We start from the raw sequence: 18,391 nt of genomic DNA, 5'->3' as shown, positions 1-18,391 counted from the left end.
GAGAGAGAGAGAGAGAGACAGAGAGAGAGAGAGAGAGAGAGAGAATCAAGCCCCAAGACAGCTGAAAAATTATAGTTCCACTGGAGAGTGATTGTTAGGAGGTTTAATCCTGATTGACAGGTCTATTTCAACAGAACAATTATAGACTTGTGTTACTTGTTGACCTGGTGGTGGTAATCATGCTCTCTTAGTATGTAGTGGTTCCAATGCCCCACTTCATACAGTGTCAAGGTAGATTATGAATTAAGGACTTTGAGGTAACTTGAACTGCAATTAGTGGTGTCTGCTGGCTGTTAAGCAGCACTAATAATCATTATGTGAATTGATAAAGCACTTTGAGGGACAGTGCTTGAACAGCAGTTGCATAAGTCACACAGTTTGCATTATTGTGGTTCAAAGGGGTTAATCCAAAAAAATCATAAAAACATTTCAAAACAAAGAAGATACAGAAGATTTTCAGAACTTTACATTTGTAGAATTAAGACTTCCACCCTCAGTGACAGTTCAGTTATGTAAGTGCAATCATCTGCTGGGACTCATTAAGACTGATGATTACTCTGCTCTGTGTGGCTGTATATCAGACAAGGTATATGACATCAGGAGCACCCAGAGGTGAACATTATGATTACTCCTTGATATTTCTCCATTTCAAGTTGATAGTGTTTCCTTTTACACTGGTAAAGAAATTGTTGGTCATTTAAAGAAAAGCTTGTATTGGGCTCATTTACCAAACTGTTTCTTAGACAGATGCAAGAACTTCCTGGAGTGCAGTCACCATGAAGTTACCAGGCAACTAGTCTCCAAGAAGTCAAGAAATAATCCATCATATGATCCTTAGTAAACCCACAACCTGTCATTTTTACACTTCTCTTTATACCTTGCCCCAAAATATATAGCCTGAACTTCACCAACTTATATTTTAGTCATGGAAATGCTGTTAAACTCAGAAAACATATTACTTGCTGCTAAACCTGAATAACATTTAAATAGAGATCATAAGACCCTGTGCCAGTTGTGGACTGCCGAAAAAATCATTTCATACAACTGGAGAAAACAACATATTGACTGGGGGTGTTAACGCAGGTCCTGCAGCTCATTTTGCCATGGAGCCGTCCTAACAGGTTGATCTGGCCATGGAGAGACAGCGAGATAAGGAGCACTGAATCTAATCTGATGATAAAAATTTTAGCCTACTCTCTCTCAGCTTTGGCTCAGGAGGTAGAGCGGGTCATCCCCTAGTTTGAAGGTCATGGTTTACTGGTGGTTTTCAAAGTTTACTGGGCAAGATACAAAGCCCCAAACTGCCCCTGATGTAACACTGGGGCTAAGGGCCTTCTCTAACACCTGATGCGAAGTGCAATGCAAGTGCCTGTGCTAGTTTCAGACCAACGCAGTTGTCATTTTCCCATCCAGTGCCCACGTTGTTTGAATAGCAAGTACACTTGCACTTATCTGTCCACCCATGGGCGTGTTGGTCTCTAAATGAGGAGTGGTCAGGAGCATTGTTGGTGCATTGCAGTGGAAAGTGGTTGCGTGATTGACCAGCAAAAACCTGGTATTAAGTCAGTGTTGCAGTATTTTGACTGTTATTTTAAGGCGCATTATAAAGAGAGTAATATGTGCCAACATACACAGGCGCACAGAGATCATACACTCTGCCTGGTAAACACAAGCAGTGAGCTGAAAATGCTCTTAGATGTTGGGATAAGTCAGGTAGAACATTACAATACAGCCTCAGAAGGTTGGAGCCTCCTTTGTGACATGTTGTGTACATAACATTGTCATGTGTCATGGATGTCTTTTACACGAGGCTCCGCAGAGAAGATGCTGTGGGCTCACTGGTCAGCACTGGGGTCACTGGTCAGGACTGCACTCACTCACTGGTCAGGCACAATATGTGATCAAATGACCACAAATGCAAGTGCAAGTTGCAAGTGTGCCTGGCTTTTAAAGGGAATGGGAGATGGCACTGTGATTGCTTTGGATGTTATGCCCAGAATAATTAAAAGATTATGAACCATGCGTCTGGAGCACTGACTGTTTTTTCCACCTTTAAAATAGCAAAAGTGACATGGACATGCCCTAAATGCACTTGCATCACCCACTTCAAACCATGAGCTTTGGATCATTAAAATACAGCCCAATGTGTGTACTTGTGGTAGAAAAGTGCTGTATGTGTAGAAGAAAGCACTGTATGAATGCATGTGTAAATGGGTGGATGTGGCTTGTAGTGTCAAGCCCTTCAAGAGGTTGATAAGATGATATAAATTCAGTCTATTAGTCGTGTATAATGTGTTTCCATTAGCCAGCAGAGAGCAGTTCTGACAGTTTCTTACCAATACAGTTGCCATGAGAGTCCTGTGTGAAGCCGCTGATGCACTTATGTTTGGGATTACACAGGAAAGAGCCCACTGTGTTCTCACACACAAAGCCCACTCCACAGTTATGGGTTCGCAGCACACATTCATCAACATCTAAAGAAAAAACAGATAAACATAAATGCAATGACTCATCTCGTGGAACCAAAATAATCTATACTCTATTCAGCTGTAAAAAGGTTTACATCTGCTGTGGACTCTCTGAGCTTCAGCTCCAGCTCCTAACAGGACAGTAGATGGCACTGTGGCTCAAGCACAAGAGTAAACATATGTAGCATCCCAGAAATTCAAACTTTCACTCAGTATTTAACTCCAGGAAAAATTCCCCTCCCATAAAAATATCACTTGTTCCAACTCTGCAATTAACAGAAGTGGAACCAAACTTCTTCAATGACAGCTATTGAATCTCATGAGCGATGGATGGAGTTTAAATGGAGGATTTTTGCTTTTGTACCGCAAGCCCATTTCTCCGAGTTCACATTATGTTTGGTCCTCGGAGATTTGTACCGAGGTACACAGGCGGAAGGTCTTAATTTGGGTTCTTCTCTACCAATCATCATCAGAGGGATGGATATCCCACATCAGAGAGCAGAGATCTCGCCTTTCTTTCATGCAGCTAATTATTTTTTTCCCCTTTTGGATGGTCGACTAAATATTACCTTCATTATCCAGCTACATTGATTATCCCCTCCCTGGTGCCAAGTGCTGATGACACAAGTCAGAGACAGAGCATACTCGACTGCCGTGCAATGCAGCCTCTCTGGGTGATTATCTTGTCAGATACTGAACCTGGGCATCTGCTGAGGCACAAACATGACCCTAACCCACTGGGCCCAAAGAAACATTAGCATAAATCTTAATGAAGCTTTGCTAACTGAGCTGAGTGTAAATCATAACTGCCGACAACTGACAGTACAGCAGCAATATCAGAATGAAAATGGTTGGAAATAATCTGTATAATGGTCCATTTTCTTTCATTTCTGCACATTGCTTCAGGGTTTGTGAAGATTTTTCTGTTAATAATGTTGATTGTGTTGCTCTAAACATGGACTAAAGGTGGAAATGAGCTGTTCAAATATATCCCGTCTCTGTTAAAGAGCCTCTATGAAAACAGCTGTCTCTTATCAATAATGCCAAGAGCCATTCATGATGTACAACACTGCAGTCTTGTATTCAGGGATGATTTGTGAGTCATAAAGGCCCCTTTAGAGACAAATTATTTGGGGTTTACAGCGATACAATTAGAAAAAGCAACACAGGGGATGCGATGACAAACTTTAGGACCAGAATAGCCTGCCTGTGTGTGCATCTATTACACAGTGCCTCAGTTTGAGCCAGAGGTATCAGACTTGTGTGCTGTTGGTTGCTAGATCCTCCATAAAGTGCTGGTAAACTGAGTATAAAACTCCAAAACAAGAACTGAATTTAACAGTTTTCTTTTATTAACCGTAACTATCATTTCCTAACCTTAATCAACTGTTAAATTCACCATAAATGCATAATCCTGAAGATTTTCATGTAATCAGGATTCACTTTTGACACTGCCTGAGCACTTTTTTAGCATTAGCCATCCAATATATTTACATTGTTATTTCCTGGCTATATGGTAGTTTGTTAGGGGCACTTTGTTAGCACCATGCCATTACTGGATTCAAGTGTCTTTCCAACACACAAGGGATTCTCTAATTCAGCATTACTGTTTGTGTGTGGTTTTGCTACAAATTACAATTACTGTACTGTACCTTTAAAAAAAGACAGTATTTCACCTCACTACTTTAGTTGCTCTGGGTAAATTGTCTTCATGAAATACATCAGGAACAATGAGCTCACCTTCGCAAACACTGTTCCTCCGCTGGTAGCCTGCAGGACAAGTGACCTGCAGCTCGCATACAAATGAACCCACTGTGTTCACACAGCGCTCACTGGCTCCACAGCTGTGGGTGTTGGTCACGCATTCATCCACATCTGCAGAAGAAGAAAAATGGTGACTGTGTGTGAAATGACAGGGTGGGGAAGGAGACGGACAGAGGGTGCATGATTATGAGGTGCACATGAGGTAGTTTGTTGATGGGTCCTCACCCTCATAAAAATGGGGCATCAGTAATAATACTTTAGAAACTACGTGACTAAGAAAGTTCCACTAGTACTACATTTATTAGTACGGGGTGTACCAGGAAATGCTTTTGCATTTGCCTGCATGAAATTTTCCTGCTTGGTTTAAAATTCAGCTGAAAACAGTCAGACATCATGTTTTCTGTTAGTAAAAGGGACAAAGCAAGTTCCTTGGAGATCATCCTGAAAGCTCTTGCACCTTTAAACCCTTGGAGTGGGCAGGCCTGAGGGGCACAAAGACAATGTGTAGTGGTAACCAAGTGTTTACAAGACAGTGTTTTGTCTGCAGCGGTACTGAAGATTAAAGCTGCACTGATCAATATGTTTATATTTGCAATGGATCAAATGACTGTTGTGTCAAATCAGATACTTCAGTGAGTAAACTGTGTACACAGTGTGCTGACACAGGGCGTGAATTACAGGAAGCCCAAACAAAGACATTAACAGCAAATACGCTACAAATACAGAAGTGATGCAACAACAAAAACACACAAACCCCCAAAACAAATGCAACAGAAAAAGGACACAACGGAAGTGCTCCAGGCCCCTAGGGGGAGGGCTAAGTGGAACACCTTGACCCCACTTAGCGCTCGAGCTTTGACCCAAGAGGTCAGGACCAGAGACAGTTGAGAAAGGAGACGGTTAATGTGTTTGTTTTGGCTTCCTGCAGCACATTTTTTCATTTGCAGCATGTTCCCTTTGTTGTATTAATTTTGTATTTTTGTATGTGTTTTTGAATCTGCATCGTTTAGGAATTTGCAGCTTGTTCCTCCTATCGGAAGTGTTTTGGGCCACTGCAGCGCGTTTGCCCTCGCCGGCCACCGTACAAATCACACCCTGCTGTTGTGCACTCACTGGAAATGATAACAGTAACAATTTCCAAGATTGTTGCCCACCAAAATATCTGCAGACTGCTTTGCTCACTTGACTTGAAAATTAACACTTTACATTTCCTGCATTTCCCCTGTGTTATGTGACGTGGAAATTAGGCCACCATCAGTGCCAATGATGCGCCCTTCTTCTTCAGTCGCTTTTTCCACAAGTTTGGAATACGTTGGTGGTCCCTCCCCCCTTGTTTTACACTGAACTTTTGTGCCCGTTTTGATCTGGGTACTCACAGTGCACTGCATGTTGCCATACTTGCCAGTGTTAATGTGTGCTCAAAATAGCAAGTGTGAGTACATGAGTTGAGACGTGTAATATGAGAAAGGTCACTTGTAGTGATGAGCCCACAGAAAATTATTCCCTGATTCTGCTGTTGTGGTTTTTTTAGGGCTTGCAACTTGCTTCAGTCTCAGTGCTCTCATGCGTCTCTTTCCCAGTTTCCAGTCAAAGTTAGCAGCTAGCTGGTGAACACAGCAGAGCATTTAGGAGCTAAAAGGCAAGATATTTTCCTAAGGAGATGGTAAAGTCCAAAACCACATCAAGAAGAAGAGTGAATATTGGACTTATAGTCATCATGTGGCCAAACACAAAAGGCCACAAATCAAATGAATGCCAATGTTGTCGAGTGTCTGCTGGATGTAAGGACAGTGATATTATGTCAATAGTGTGTTCACAGGTTGTTCTGCTGCCACCAAGAAGCTGACAAATGAATCAATACTGATGAGCAGGACATTTAGCATCTACACTGACCGATAGTGACGTTTTCAGGTGGATGTTTAAGATGTTCAATACTCTACAGCTGATTAACTAATTAGCAGCTAATTTAGCCTGGAAACTGATGACGGTGATTACGGTTTGGTAGCTCGTTCAATAAGCCGAGGTGAAACTAGACATGTGACTCTCCATGGTTGTACATTCAAGGGACGCATAAGCTAGAGCTAATATGGGTTGGGGTTCAAAGTTTCAGCTTCTGTTTGTGTTGCATTGTGTTGGGCTGCTGTAAATATATTTACAGAAACATGATACATGAAACATGAAACAATGTGAGTGGCCTCACGCAAAGAATGGATTCATTTTCTTCCTCGGAAGAGCACGAGATATGACAAACAATTTAATTCTAGGTCCACTAAATGAAGATTTGTTGTTAGTCCCACTGATGCTGCACGTATTACCCTGACAAAATGTGTCCTCCTATTTGTTAGGATTGTGTATCAACTTTGACCAGTGACTGCTTTGTAAATCCCAAGTCAAATTTTGAATATCAGGTCTTGGCAAGAGCTAAGTGATGTTTTGCTTGGTCTGCTTGTGCAGTTGCAGACCTTTACATTTTTATCAGTCAAACAGAACTGTAGCCGATAAACACTTGCTGTTGATTTATGACAGTGGATGGCTCGTGCTGAGACAGAGGATCCTCACTCTGTTGTGGCTTATCTTTATCGAACCGCTGCATTCCCTTATCATGCAGTGCATTGCCGATTAGCTGGATGCACTGATAGAGCCGGACTGGGATTATTGTCTTCCTGCACATTGGTGTGCAAGAGTGTGGCAGATATCCAGGTTTGAAGATCACCTCAAAATATGGCGCATTCCACAGGGAACCAGACGAAAAGGTCTTATACAAATCTGCATGAAGGAGCCATGGCTTAAAAACTAAAAGCTGGAACAAGAGGGGAACATATTCTCCTGTGTTCCTCGTGTATCCGTTGGATGTCCCTTGCTGAAATTCTTTCCTCAACTTTCAAAGCTTTTGCCATAGGGAATTTGAATGAACTGTGTCTTACAACATTTTCACATGGGGAGCAGGAGGAGGAAAAACACTGATCTGAGGTTTTCAGTGTGTACCTGGTGTGTGCGTAACACCCTGCAGCTCTTTTCCTACAAGGTTATTCACCCCAAAAAACTACACAAGCACCATCCCTCACCGCGCAGAGCATAGCTCACCGTCTTATATAAACCCTCTGTGGAACTGCGGCAAAAATTAACATGTAACATTCTGTAGCGTCTACGGAAGCTGTACAGGCTGTACAGTGGTGACATACTCTTGTTTTGGGGTCTGCCTTTGCAAATTTCCCCAAGTTGTCCCCTTGTTCTAGGGAGGATATTTCCATAGGCAAATCACCCCGTCGTCCAGGCCCTGCTCTCCGTCAAGCCTTCGAGTAGATGGGACTGTTTGCATATTGCCAGTGGTGCAGAAAGTCGCCTTCTCCTTCGACCGCAGGGCTCTGGTGTCCAGCATTATTTCCAGTGCGTCATTCAAAAAGGAAAAAAAAAAAAAAAAAAAGAAAAGGAAAAAGTGCCTATTGCCTTAAGGTCCCTACCTTCTGTGACTGGTCCCCGGGGAGAGCCACATTACACAGTTGTGAGGAGTGAAGTGATCCAATACAAAACAAAGAAACAAAGAGTCTATTTTTGAGGGATGCAAATGCTTAGTTGAACAGAGAAGGGAGAATTAGTTTTAGAAGAAGTCTGTCAGGAGACGGGAGGAGGTTGTGCACGGGGAGATGCGTGAGAGAGGCAGCACCATTAGGCACCGAAGAAAACACACACCCCGTTGTTCTTACACACTGGACCCAGCAGACAATGAGATTCTTTGAAAAGTTCAAGCTGAGGTAGATGAAGTCAGACTTGGCTCATCAGATTAGGTTTGAGACGGGAGGGTTTGGGTTACGAAGATGCAGACTGGTGGGACTCGAGTGTGAGCTGTGTGCATGATTCCTCAATCATCAGTGACAAGGGGATGAATTTAGAAGAGTATCATTGAGGGGCCCAGAAGATTTTTCTTCAGGTTATCAGGCTTTTTGATCCCTAAGAAAGATGTAGCTCAATTTCAAACCCAGACACCACGATGGAGCATGAGGTCATGTGCACATGAGGACAGCTGAGGGATGGGAGGATGTGCACCTGCACATTTTTGTTCAGACATACAGAATGCACTGAGGTTCAAATTTAAACCAGAAGGTGCAGTGATTAATTGTTATCCTCCCTCACCAGTCACATTAACCATTTCATACCTTTTAAACAGCTGTAACAACATGGTGCATAATTCTATTCTGCAACACAATAGTCTACTCAGTAACTGCTGGTGCAGGTAGTGACATGGCTGTAGGCTTTAAAGACCCCCTCCGATGAAAATCAAGTGTTTAACCTTGTTATCCATCCATTTCTTATATGATGCAAGAGCAATGAGTGAAATAATCATCAACACCATGACTGTGAGTGTTTCCACCTTGAACTGCAGTGAACCAATGACAGTCTCATAACAACAGATTCAGACAATCAGGGTCTCATACATCACAAACCTAGGGAACCAATCCTGTCAACTTGTGGGGACAGGGGGCGGGGCTAAATAAACCTGAAACTTTGTCAGCAAAGAAAGAGAGAGTTAGCATTAGCACAACTACTAAGACTGTGTCAGCCACTGCCAGTTACAAGCTAACAGTAAAAATCAGTAAAAGTTGTCTGAGATATGAGCTGTGTTCACGTCCAGTGTGTCCGTTTGATGTAGACTGAATGTTTGGAGTGTTTTCTGGTTTTGATCCAAACTGTGGAGAGTGTGTAAAGCTCCTGCACAGCTATGGTCAACCCTGACAGGTTTTTGCACTTATTTGCCTGGTGTGTGTGATGGTGTGGGTGTAGCACAACTGCTCCTTGACTGACATCTCCTTAACCCTCCCGTTAGGTTCGTGGCACCTATGAGGGCGAGACAACAACAACAACAACAACTCTATCTTTTACAACTCTATCATTCTCATTGGAAGCGCTCCAAACCATGACCATTGATTGATCACATCATGATCACTTTGTAGTAATTGACTACAGCAGCACATCACAGTGTTGGGGCAAAAAAAGAAAACTACAACTAGAAGAAAACTCCTCTCAGCTAACCAGATTTGCTGAAAATAGACCTAAACTTTTCTCATTGAAACATAAAATAAACCATTTTCAACCAAGTGCCAACATCTTGTCTTGAGCCTTCTCCTCTGCATCACATCTAACTGTACTGGTCTTTGCACTGCAAAAAAAACTAAGCACCTAGAGTGATTCAATCACGCACTATTTAAACTCTTGATAGGGAGAGGATTTCAATTTCTGTGATGTTGCATTTTGACCGCAACAGCTAAAGAGATGACCTTTAGCCTGGATGGGACCACAAGGCTTCTCTCTGTTCAGCTGGGCGGGTCCATGAGTCTGAGAACGATGTGGTCGATCACTGTTAATATCTTCCACGAGCTTTGCATGGGCAGAATAATATCTCTCTCCAACAATCCCAACAATGTAAATCTCAAGATTATGTTAGCAGTGTGACCACAGAGAGGATGATGCAGTGGGCCCTGATTGCTATTCAGTGTTTCATCCACACTTATCATCCATATAATAACTCAGAAAGCTGATCCCTGTGCACCATTTTGAGGAATGCAAAACAAATCCAACCCTGCCTGCAATGGTTTGTTTAGTCCTCAGAGTGAAAGTCTTAAATGGGTGAAGGTGGCAAAACACATGAATTAAAGCTGGAAATCACTGCTGTCTGAATTACCAGTTTGCTTGTGTGTGTTTGTCTGGGAAACTTAAGAATATCCATCCACAGCCGGGTGAGGAGCAGAAACGACATCAGAGTGCTGATTTACTGTCTCACCCACACATTTACTATTCAGGCTGTGCATAAAGCCTGCTTCACACAACACACTCTTGTTTATTCACACACACACACACACACACACACACACACACACACACACACACACACACACATCTCCAGGGAACAACTGTGTGTTAAAATGTTAACAGTAATTCAAATTCATAGGGGAGAAGCAGCTTTATCTACCCTGAAACCCTGTGAATTCAGATCTCACACAGCCGGACGCTGGATTAATCACATCCATATTTCTGATGAAAGTGCATATTGACAAATTTCAGATTTGACTTCCACAGCGTTTTCAAAGCCTGTGCGATATGTCTACAACAGGCACTCCACAGTTTAATTCACAGTCTACTTACATCTCTGTCAAATCCTCAAATACCCCCCTCACACTCACATCTTGTAGTGCTATTTGCTTTGTTTCAGTCCAGTCTAAACCGAATGTTGCCCACCCACGTGTTCACATGTGGGACCACTTTAGGGGAGAAAGTGCTCACTCTGTTCACTGAATGAAGTGATAGGAGGGGAAACACTAACAGTTATGTAATGCTTTTGCATCTAGGAGGTATCATCCTGTCTGCTGACTGACAGATTAAATAAACTCAGCCAGGATTGCGCTTACAGTCACCTAGTACACAGTCTACAGTATACATGGTGCAGGCAGCAAATTCTGTTTATTGAATTCCAGAGGTGGACCGTATATCACTTGTTTCACAAAGCAAAATTGCTGCCAAGTTTTTACCCTATTGCAAATTCATGGATCAATTTACTAACTACTGCAGCAAATGTATCACTGTAAGCCCATTCGTGGAAAATGGTCTTTGGCCTGGTAACAATTACATTCCCTTCTGGGGAGAGGTTTATCTGTGTGATTACTTTTCCTCCACAGTAAAATGTTGACTTTGATTTAACCAGCATGTCCAACACGCCTTTATTTGATGAGTGATCTTTAATTATAACATTTTTCATTTTTACCAGCGCTGTTGCCTCTTTGGAAGCATTTATATCAGTAAGAGCAGATGAAATACTAGAAACACCTCCGTGTTACGCAACAAAATCCAACAGCAGCACAAAATGGACAACTGCACAGGGGCCCCAGACCCCCAGGCCCAAGAAGCTGACTCCAAATCATGTAGGTCTCCATAATTTGATTAATTGCAAATTAGCTAAACAGGGTCAAAATCCAGAATAATGAAGCAACTGTTTTAGTTTATATTGAGCTCATTTGTGGTTAAGTTAAGTGTTTTGACAAACTGTGTCAATGTTTGTAAAATTAACACACAGAAGATCTCCATCATAGAAGAACTGTTAAGGCAACTAACAATTATCTTCTTTATCAATACACCTTTAATAATCAATTGATTATTCAATGTATGTGTATCAGAAAATAGTGAATCATGCCCAGTATTATTCATTGAAGCCCAAGTTAACATATTCTATCTTTTTCTGAACAGTCAAAAACACAAAAATGTTGAGTTCACTGTCAGAAAGGTGATAAACCTGCAAATATTTACTGAATTTTTGCCTAAAAAAGACTTAAACAACCAGTTATCAGAATTGTTTCGATTTAATTTGTTCACAGTCAAGTTATTGATTAATCAACTAGTCATTTAGCTCAGCCTCAAAGTGCAGTAGTTGAGTAAATGTACAGTTACTTCCCACCACTGCTGAATAGTAAACTGACACCAGTGGCCAGGTAATAATTTCTTTTTCTTCTATAATGAGCAGAAATCATTTTTACAATGTGTTTCTTGACACTGTGATTTAGAAGCAGCAGGCAGCACATGCTTATACTCAGCTGTGAATGCTGACCTTCTGTCAGAGGCGCCGCTGTTGTGCCTGGTTTTGAAGGAAGGAAGCCAAGTACGCAGATGCTATGTGTCGTGTTTTGAAGCTGTTGCTGCTACAGAGTAATTGGCTATGCTTGACTCATGCTCCCGGCAGCGGTCTCAACCACAAGGAAGTGGAAGCCCAATCAGTCGATGTATTGTTTAGTATCACAAGACCTGCATTTTCCTCCTTCATGAGCGACTGCATCCAATTAAAAAGTGTCTCAATCTCTGGACAAACTGCTCCATTGCACTTTTGTTCTGTTGTCATGGCTGTATGTGCTTGTTGTTGTTCATTTATGCAGTATTGTTGATGGTGTTAGGTTGTTTGTTACCTCGCAGCTTGAGGAAAACAGCTTAAGGGACACACACAAGCTTTGTCAATTGCTCCAATTACTGCCAGTGGTAACAGGACGAGAGGAGTGGCAGCCCTTACCTTCACACTTGTGTCCATCTGTCATCAGTGAGAAGCCTGGGAAGCAGGAGCAGCGAGCCCGGCCTGCCACCACCATACACTGCTGACTGCAAGGACCATTTTCTACAAGAGACAAAATATGAACAGTGTGACCACAATCATCTCGACATTGCACACAGCTTCGTCTGCAGTCATTCACTCATAATGTCTGACATTTCTCATTCTCGTGCTGCTTCTCTGCTGTCCCGGTAATTCAGTGCCCTGTTTTGCTCCCCGAAGGCTCCTATGGATCTCGCCTTCACTCCCTCACACTGATCATCACTTCCTGCAGAAAGAGCCTCTCATGAGCTATCGCATTCAACACAACTGAATCAATTCTCTCTATTTAACAGCTCAATAGCCCTGTCACAAAAACGCAAGGACCAGGAACTGTTTCCCCACAATTTCTCACACATCCCTCACAAAAGCTCTGCAGTGGTTAAGTGTCAGGAGGCCGCTCCAACCATTGATCAGGATATTCTTGTAAATAACAACCAGAGACACTTTGAAGGAGCAGGGCTTTGAATGAACTTGGAGTACAGACTCCAGCAGCTCAAGGGTTTACAATCCTGACCTCCTCCTGACTTTAACAAGATTCATCTCATGAAGCTACAGCAGCATAAATGCAGCAGATCAACTATAGCTGAACAGTTTATCAGCGGAAGTGCATGCAGCGAAGCAGCTGTCCCTGCTTTTACTTCTGTTCATAAGGGAGCATTCGCCTGAGGGCAGTCACACAGCGCTCGGACCCGGCCCGCTTCCTTTGTCTCAATAAGAGCAGCTGATGTGTTGAGCAGATGTATCTGGTGTCCTGGGCTCTAGACATGGAGTTAGAAGCTGAAGACACCAGTGACTGCTTGTATACTTCACTGCCTCATATGAAATACTATCTAAAGCCCCAGACTGTCGTCACATTACACATGCAGCTGTAACACGCCGCTTGAGACAAGGGAGTGATCCATGAAGAAGAGTATCACAGCAGGAAGTGAATATCAGAACCTAAATCTACAAATTATGTTTCACATTTTAAGAGGAACCCAAATCTTCGCTCCTGGATAACTTTGGAGGATCATCTCAAAGCCTGACAATTATATCCCTTTATTATTTTAAATGAGGTCAATTAGCATGGATTGGAAGTCCACTTATTAACACATTTCACAGTTTAAAGTTACAGTGGCTTAAAAAAGTATTCAGACCACTTAATTTATTACACATTTTCTTGTGTTGTAGATTTTTGCCCATCACTCAATACTCAATAACCTATGATGACAAAGTGAAAAGATGTTTTTAGACATTTTTGCAAATGTATCAAAAATCTATTATTATCTAATATATCTAAAATTTATAGATGTATTCAGACCATTTGCTGTGGCATACTGTGATCAGGTGCTTCCTGTTTGCTTTGATTATCATTGAGATGAACTTGACTGTAGTCCACCTGTGGCAAAGTGAATTGACTAGAAACAGTTTAGAAAGGCAAGCACCTGTGTATATAAGGTCCCACAATTCACACTTCATGTCAGGAGAAACATTTTTGTGGCAAGGCATAGATCAGGCTATTAAACCATTTCTAAAGGTATGAGTGGCCTCGATAATAGTGAAAGAGAACAAGTTTGAAACCAGCAGGACTCTTCATACAGTTGGCTGTTCAGCCAAACTGAGTAACCAGGGAAGAAGGACCTTGGTTAGGGATGCAAACAAGAACCCAATGGTCACTCTAACAGAACTTCAGAAGCCCGCTGCAGAGAAGAGAGAGCCTAATGGATGGACCAACTTCTCAGGAATCAGCAGGAGAGTCTTAAGAGACTTGATTAGGCGCAGCCTGATAATAAGGAATTATCCAGCCTAAAAGCAACAAATATAATCAGGCATTACTCATCATAAAGCTAAAACCAGCCCTATGCTGGCAGAGGGTCCATGAGGAAAACCTGCTCCGATTTCACGCAACCTGAGCAGCAACAGTCTGGACACACACTGTTTCATTGGTCAAGCTGGCTGTTAACAGTGCAGGCCAAAATGACCCTCAGGCCATCAGGAATTGTCCCACTTCTCTCAACCTGAGACTGAGGAGATAGTTCAGCTCTCAATACGGCAGTGACCTGAAGCATGCAGCAAAGAGAATGCTGGACTGGCTTTGGGACAAGTGTCTGACTGTCCTTGAGTGGCCAGACCTCACAGAACATCTGTGGAGAGACCTGAAGATGTCAGTTCACAGACACTTCCCATCCAATCTGACAGAGATTCAGAGGATCTTTGAGGATGAATGGGATAAACCGCCTTAATCCAAAGGGGCTTCGCAAAAATGGGAAAAAACATGTTTTCACGTTGCTATAGGTTGATGGCCACTGTATGTATACTGCAGGAGGGACACCTTTAAGAGATGTTTATACCTGACATTATGTGATGTGCACTGTATGTGGATATTTTATCAGAATAAGATAAAACATCATAGATACCAGCTGAGATCATTAACCGAGCCAAGTTACATCAGTTGTGTAATTTTCACATAATCAGATCGAGTTCTTATTTAACATTACTCCTTGTACTAAGACCAGTAGGCCAGATTAAGAGTGACAGCAGGCTCCAATCCTGTGTTTTCAGTTTTAATACTGCAGATTTTTTAGTATACAGTATATGGAATTAGTTAATAAGTTTCTAGTTGCCCTTTCATATAAAATGCAGTACTATAGTGAACCTTTCTCTCTGTGAGGGGAGGAGTAAGATGGCTTTCCACATGTGTCTTAATGCTCAGGGTATAATGAAGACCTAAAAAACTGAGAGAGTAACAATGTTCTCAAACATAGTGAAAGCTTCACTCAGTGATTGAAGTATGTTGAGAAAAAAGTGGTGAATTATGCTAAGATTTCAGATTTCTTAACTTCTTTATCAACACTTCATTAGTGATTACCATAATAACCACTAGAGATGCACGTGTTTACTTGCTACTTCAGTTATTTGTACAGGTGCACCATCAGTGTATTAAAAGGGGAAGGAATCCCAGAAGCTGCATAAATACAGGGCCCAGATTTTTTGCTGCACTGCTGCATTTACACTCCATGATGAGACTAGATTTCATGGCAAGATGTAAATGTGCCATCATACACAAAATGTATCTGGAGGAAGTCTGGAGAAACAAAACATTGAGTGATTTTGTTAACATTTTAGCGGAGGCTACGGAGCTAAATAAATTCAGCACGATACTAACAGCAAAAAGAATGTTTACATATAACTAAATAAAAAATGCTTAGTATGAGTTAGCTAACACCAGCAAGATAGCTTGCATAAATAGCTTTAGTTGTAGGCTAGTATGTATATTTTAAAACTAGAATCTGCCCAGCTAACAAGCTTTAACACAGCGCTTCCCAACCTTTTCCAACTCATCATTCAAATGTCAGCAGCCCACATCTGACCCCGTAACAGTACAAAAGGAAGGGAAACATGTAGGAAGTAGATTTACCATACGTCTCTTCACTCTCTTTCCTTTTACTTGTCCCTGTTACTAACCAGCTATCTATTTTGATAGCTCAGTTTTTGCAATGGATGTAATCTTTTAGCGCACAATCTCTGCAGCACTCATTACATCTTTTAGCTAACAAATCACACGCTGAGGCCGTGAACAGCAAGTCAATTGAGCCAACCCATGTAAACACAGATTGAGTTATAGTTCATTAAATATCTGAAGTTTTTGTTTAGGTCCTATCTTCCCAGGCTGTGATGCACTTGGAAAATTAGGCAGCAAAATCGTTTCATTTTTGCTACTTAAATTATTTTACTAAGGATGACAGTTGATGTCCGTTTTTATTTAAGTATCGGCAGCTTTAAAGCTGAATTTGCAGTTTCCCACCATATTTAAAATAAACTTGCCAAGATATGTGAGGCTCAATAAGTGCCACATGTCTCCATTTGACATCACAGCCTCTAACAGCCACCATCCTGGGTGCCAGTATAGGGTATGGTAATCTATGTGATTATCTTGGCCTTGCTAACATGTAAATAAATTAATACTGACTGCCTAGTTTGTTTTCCAGGATGCCCCACACACACACACAGACACACACAGACACACACACAGACACACACACACACACACACACACACAGACACACTCCAGTGAAGTCACCAGCAAGTCTAAAGGCAGATGTGTGGTTACAATTTGGATTTAAATACTATGAAGACAGCAAAGAGCTGGAGAAAATCAAAACTAGATGCAGAAGCCATGTGTACCTGTTCATACACTATGTAGCCGGTGCGCTGGGGTACGTTACTTACCTACCTATTATTTCTTGAGATACGGGTCTAAACTGTTGTTAAATAGAAAGTGTATTAATATAACTGCTTTGTGTCCATTCATAATGTATACATTAATGTTTTTAATCATGCACCAGGTTAGAGGAACACTTTACAGCATTAGTTCTCTGAGAATCTCATTCATACCCAAGAAAAATTGGTATTGTAACTGAAATATCTCTAACTGAATCAACTTCGGATCGAATCGGGAAATCAGTGGCGATACCAAGCTCTAGTAGCAGTACGTACTGTAGTAGAAGTTGGGAAAAGCAGGCTACTCATGAACTTATTCACTGAGCAAAATACAAACTGCGTAAGTTTTATTTCACCTGTCTGTATCATCATCTCACCGTGACCGAAGAGCAAAACAAACAAAAGGCACCAGGAAATAGTATATAATCGATGCACAAACACATGCTGTATAAATGCCTTAAGTCAGACAGGGACAGCTGAATATAAGGTATGACTTTACCTGAAAAATGTGCTCTATATAAAATGCCATGTACATATTCAGGAAGAAACCCCTTGCTCCACTCAAAGGATACATTTTTGCCTTTAGCAGCTGTAAAAACCTATCCCTGAATCTTTTTAAATATGACGATTGAATATGTAGGTTTAATGTAAACACACAGATGGTAAAGGGGACATGACTGTGGTGATTCCTGCGTATAGTGATGTCACTATGCATTATACTATAATGCATTATAGTATAATGTGGCTTTACCTGCACATGGATTGAGGCGGGCGGGGCTGGTGCTGGTAGTACTGGTCGTGATGGTAGCGGTAGCAGTGGTTTGTGTTGGGGCCACAGCAGGAGTGTCCTCTCTGACTCTGTTGTCCTCATCAGGACTCACTGCACATAGAAACAATAACAGAGACTATGAAGAACACGTTCACACATGAAGTACTACCAAAGGGTTAAACTACAAAAATAGAAAATGACTTCAGACTCCTTAATGTTTCTGATATATGAAACCAATTTCAAGAAGAGTAATATACCACATATTATCTACTTCCTAATAGCAAGACATCATTTGACCCTCGCTGAATACTTCTGTCATTATGCTTTAATAGAGCAGAGAGAGGTCTGTGAATAAATCATCTTTAATTTGGGGTTACAGGGAATTTTGATGAGCCTGTTTCAATGACTCATGTTCAAGTGCCATAAGTATGATGATGAAATCTTTTGTTGGTTTAACCACAGCATAATCACAGTGAAATGACCATAAATGTGTATACAATAAAATTCAGATTTTTGTAGTTAAGCTTTTAATACTTGAGTTTTATTGACAGCAGTTCCTTCCATCTCCTGTCAGTGAATTCTAATCACACATCTGTCTTGCAGTAGGGAACACAAGGTCAAATAGCAGACAACAGCATTTGAAAATAATAATAATATATACATCTATCTATATATATATATCCGTATATACACAGTATAAACTGTAACAGACCACTCTAGTATCCCTCCCTCTCGAACTAAAGGAGAGATTCCTGACGTACTGTTCCGACCTAAAGAGGTCAAATCTCCAGCAACATTTGCAGTAAGCATCTTTATTAGACCGACGCGTTTCAGCTTGTGGCCTTCATCAAGGTCATCACAAAACACATTACAACAACAAGGCTAAGTATAAGACAGAAAGAAATATCTGCTTCTACAAAGGTCATGTGGTTTTAGACTCAGGTTGGTGGAGAATGTCCAGTAGAGGACATGGGTGCCACCATATTTAGTTCATAGCCTAAAGTACAGCACCTAAAGGGTGGTACTTAAGTTTGTACAAAAGGGAACTTGCCATTTGATGTGGTATGG

The 18,391-nt window shown here is 41.5% G+C and overlaps 1 protein-coding gene across 2 annotated transcripts in view; it reads right to left on the bottom strand.

Moving 5' to 3' along the window:
• The window catches only part of fbln2 (fibulin 2), a 79,109-nt gene that overhangs the window by 13,640 nt on the left and 47,078 nt on the right, over positions 1 to 18,391 (bottom strand). For both annotated transcript variants that reach the window (XM_023424742.2, XM_087178887.1), the window contains exons 7-10: positions 17,306 to 17,434; positions 12,277 to 12,378; positions 4,209 to 4,343; positions 2,337 to 2,474 (exon numbers count right to left, since the gene is read on the bottom strand). In XM_023424742.2, the coding sequence (XP_023280510.1) occupies positions 2,337 to 2,474; positions 4,209 to 4,343; positions 12,277 to 12,378; positions 17,306 to 17,434 (504 nt within the window). The remainder of the gene's footprint in view (positions 1 to 2,336; positions 2,475 to 4,208; positions 4,344 to 12,276; positions 12,379 to 17,305; positions 17,435 to 18,391) is intronic.

Source organism: Seriola lalandi, unplaced genomic scaffold, assembly GCF_002814215.2.
Source record: "Seriola lalandi dorsalis isolate HSWRI2012SDOR001 ecotype SW California unplaced genomic scaffold, Sedor1 jcf7180002054748, whole genome shotgun sequence".
In the NCBI taxonomy this organism is placed as follows: Eukaryota; Metazoa; Chordata; class Actinopteri; order Carangiformes; family Carangidae; genus Seriola; species Seriola lalandi.
Note: the sequence above shows the minus strand (reverse complement) of the source record. Positions and strands in the feature narration are given on the sequence as shown.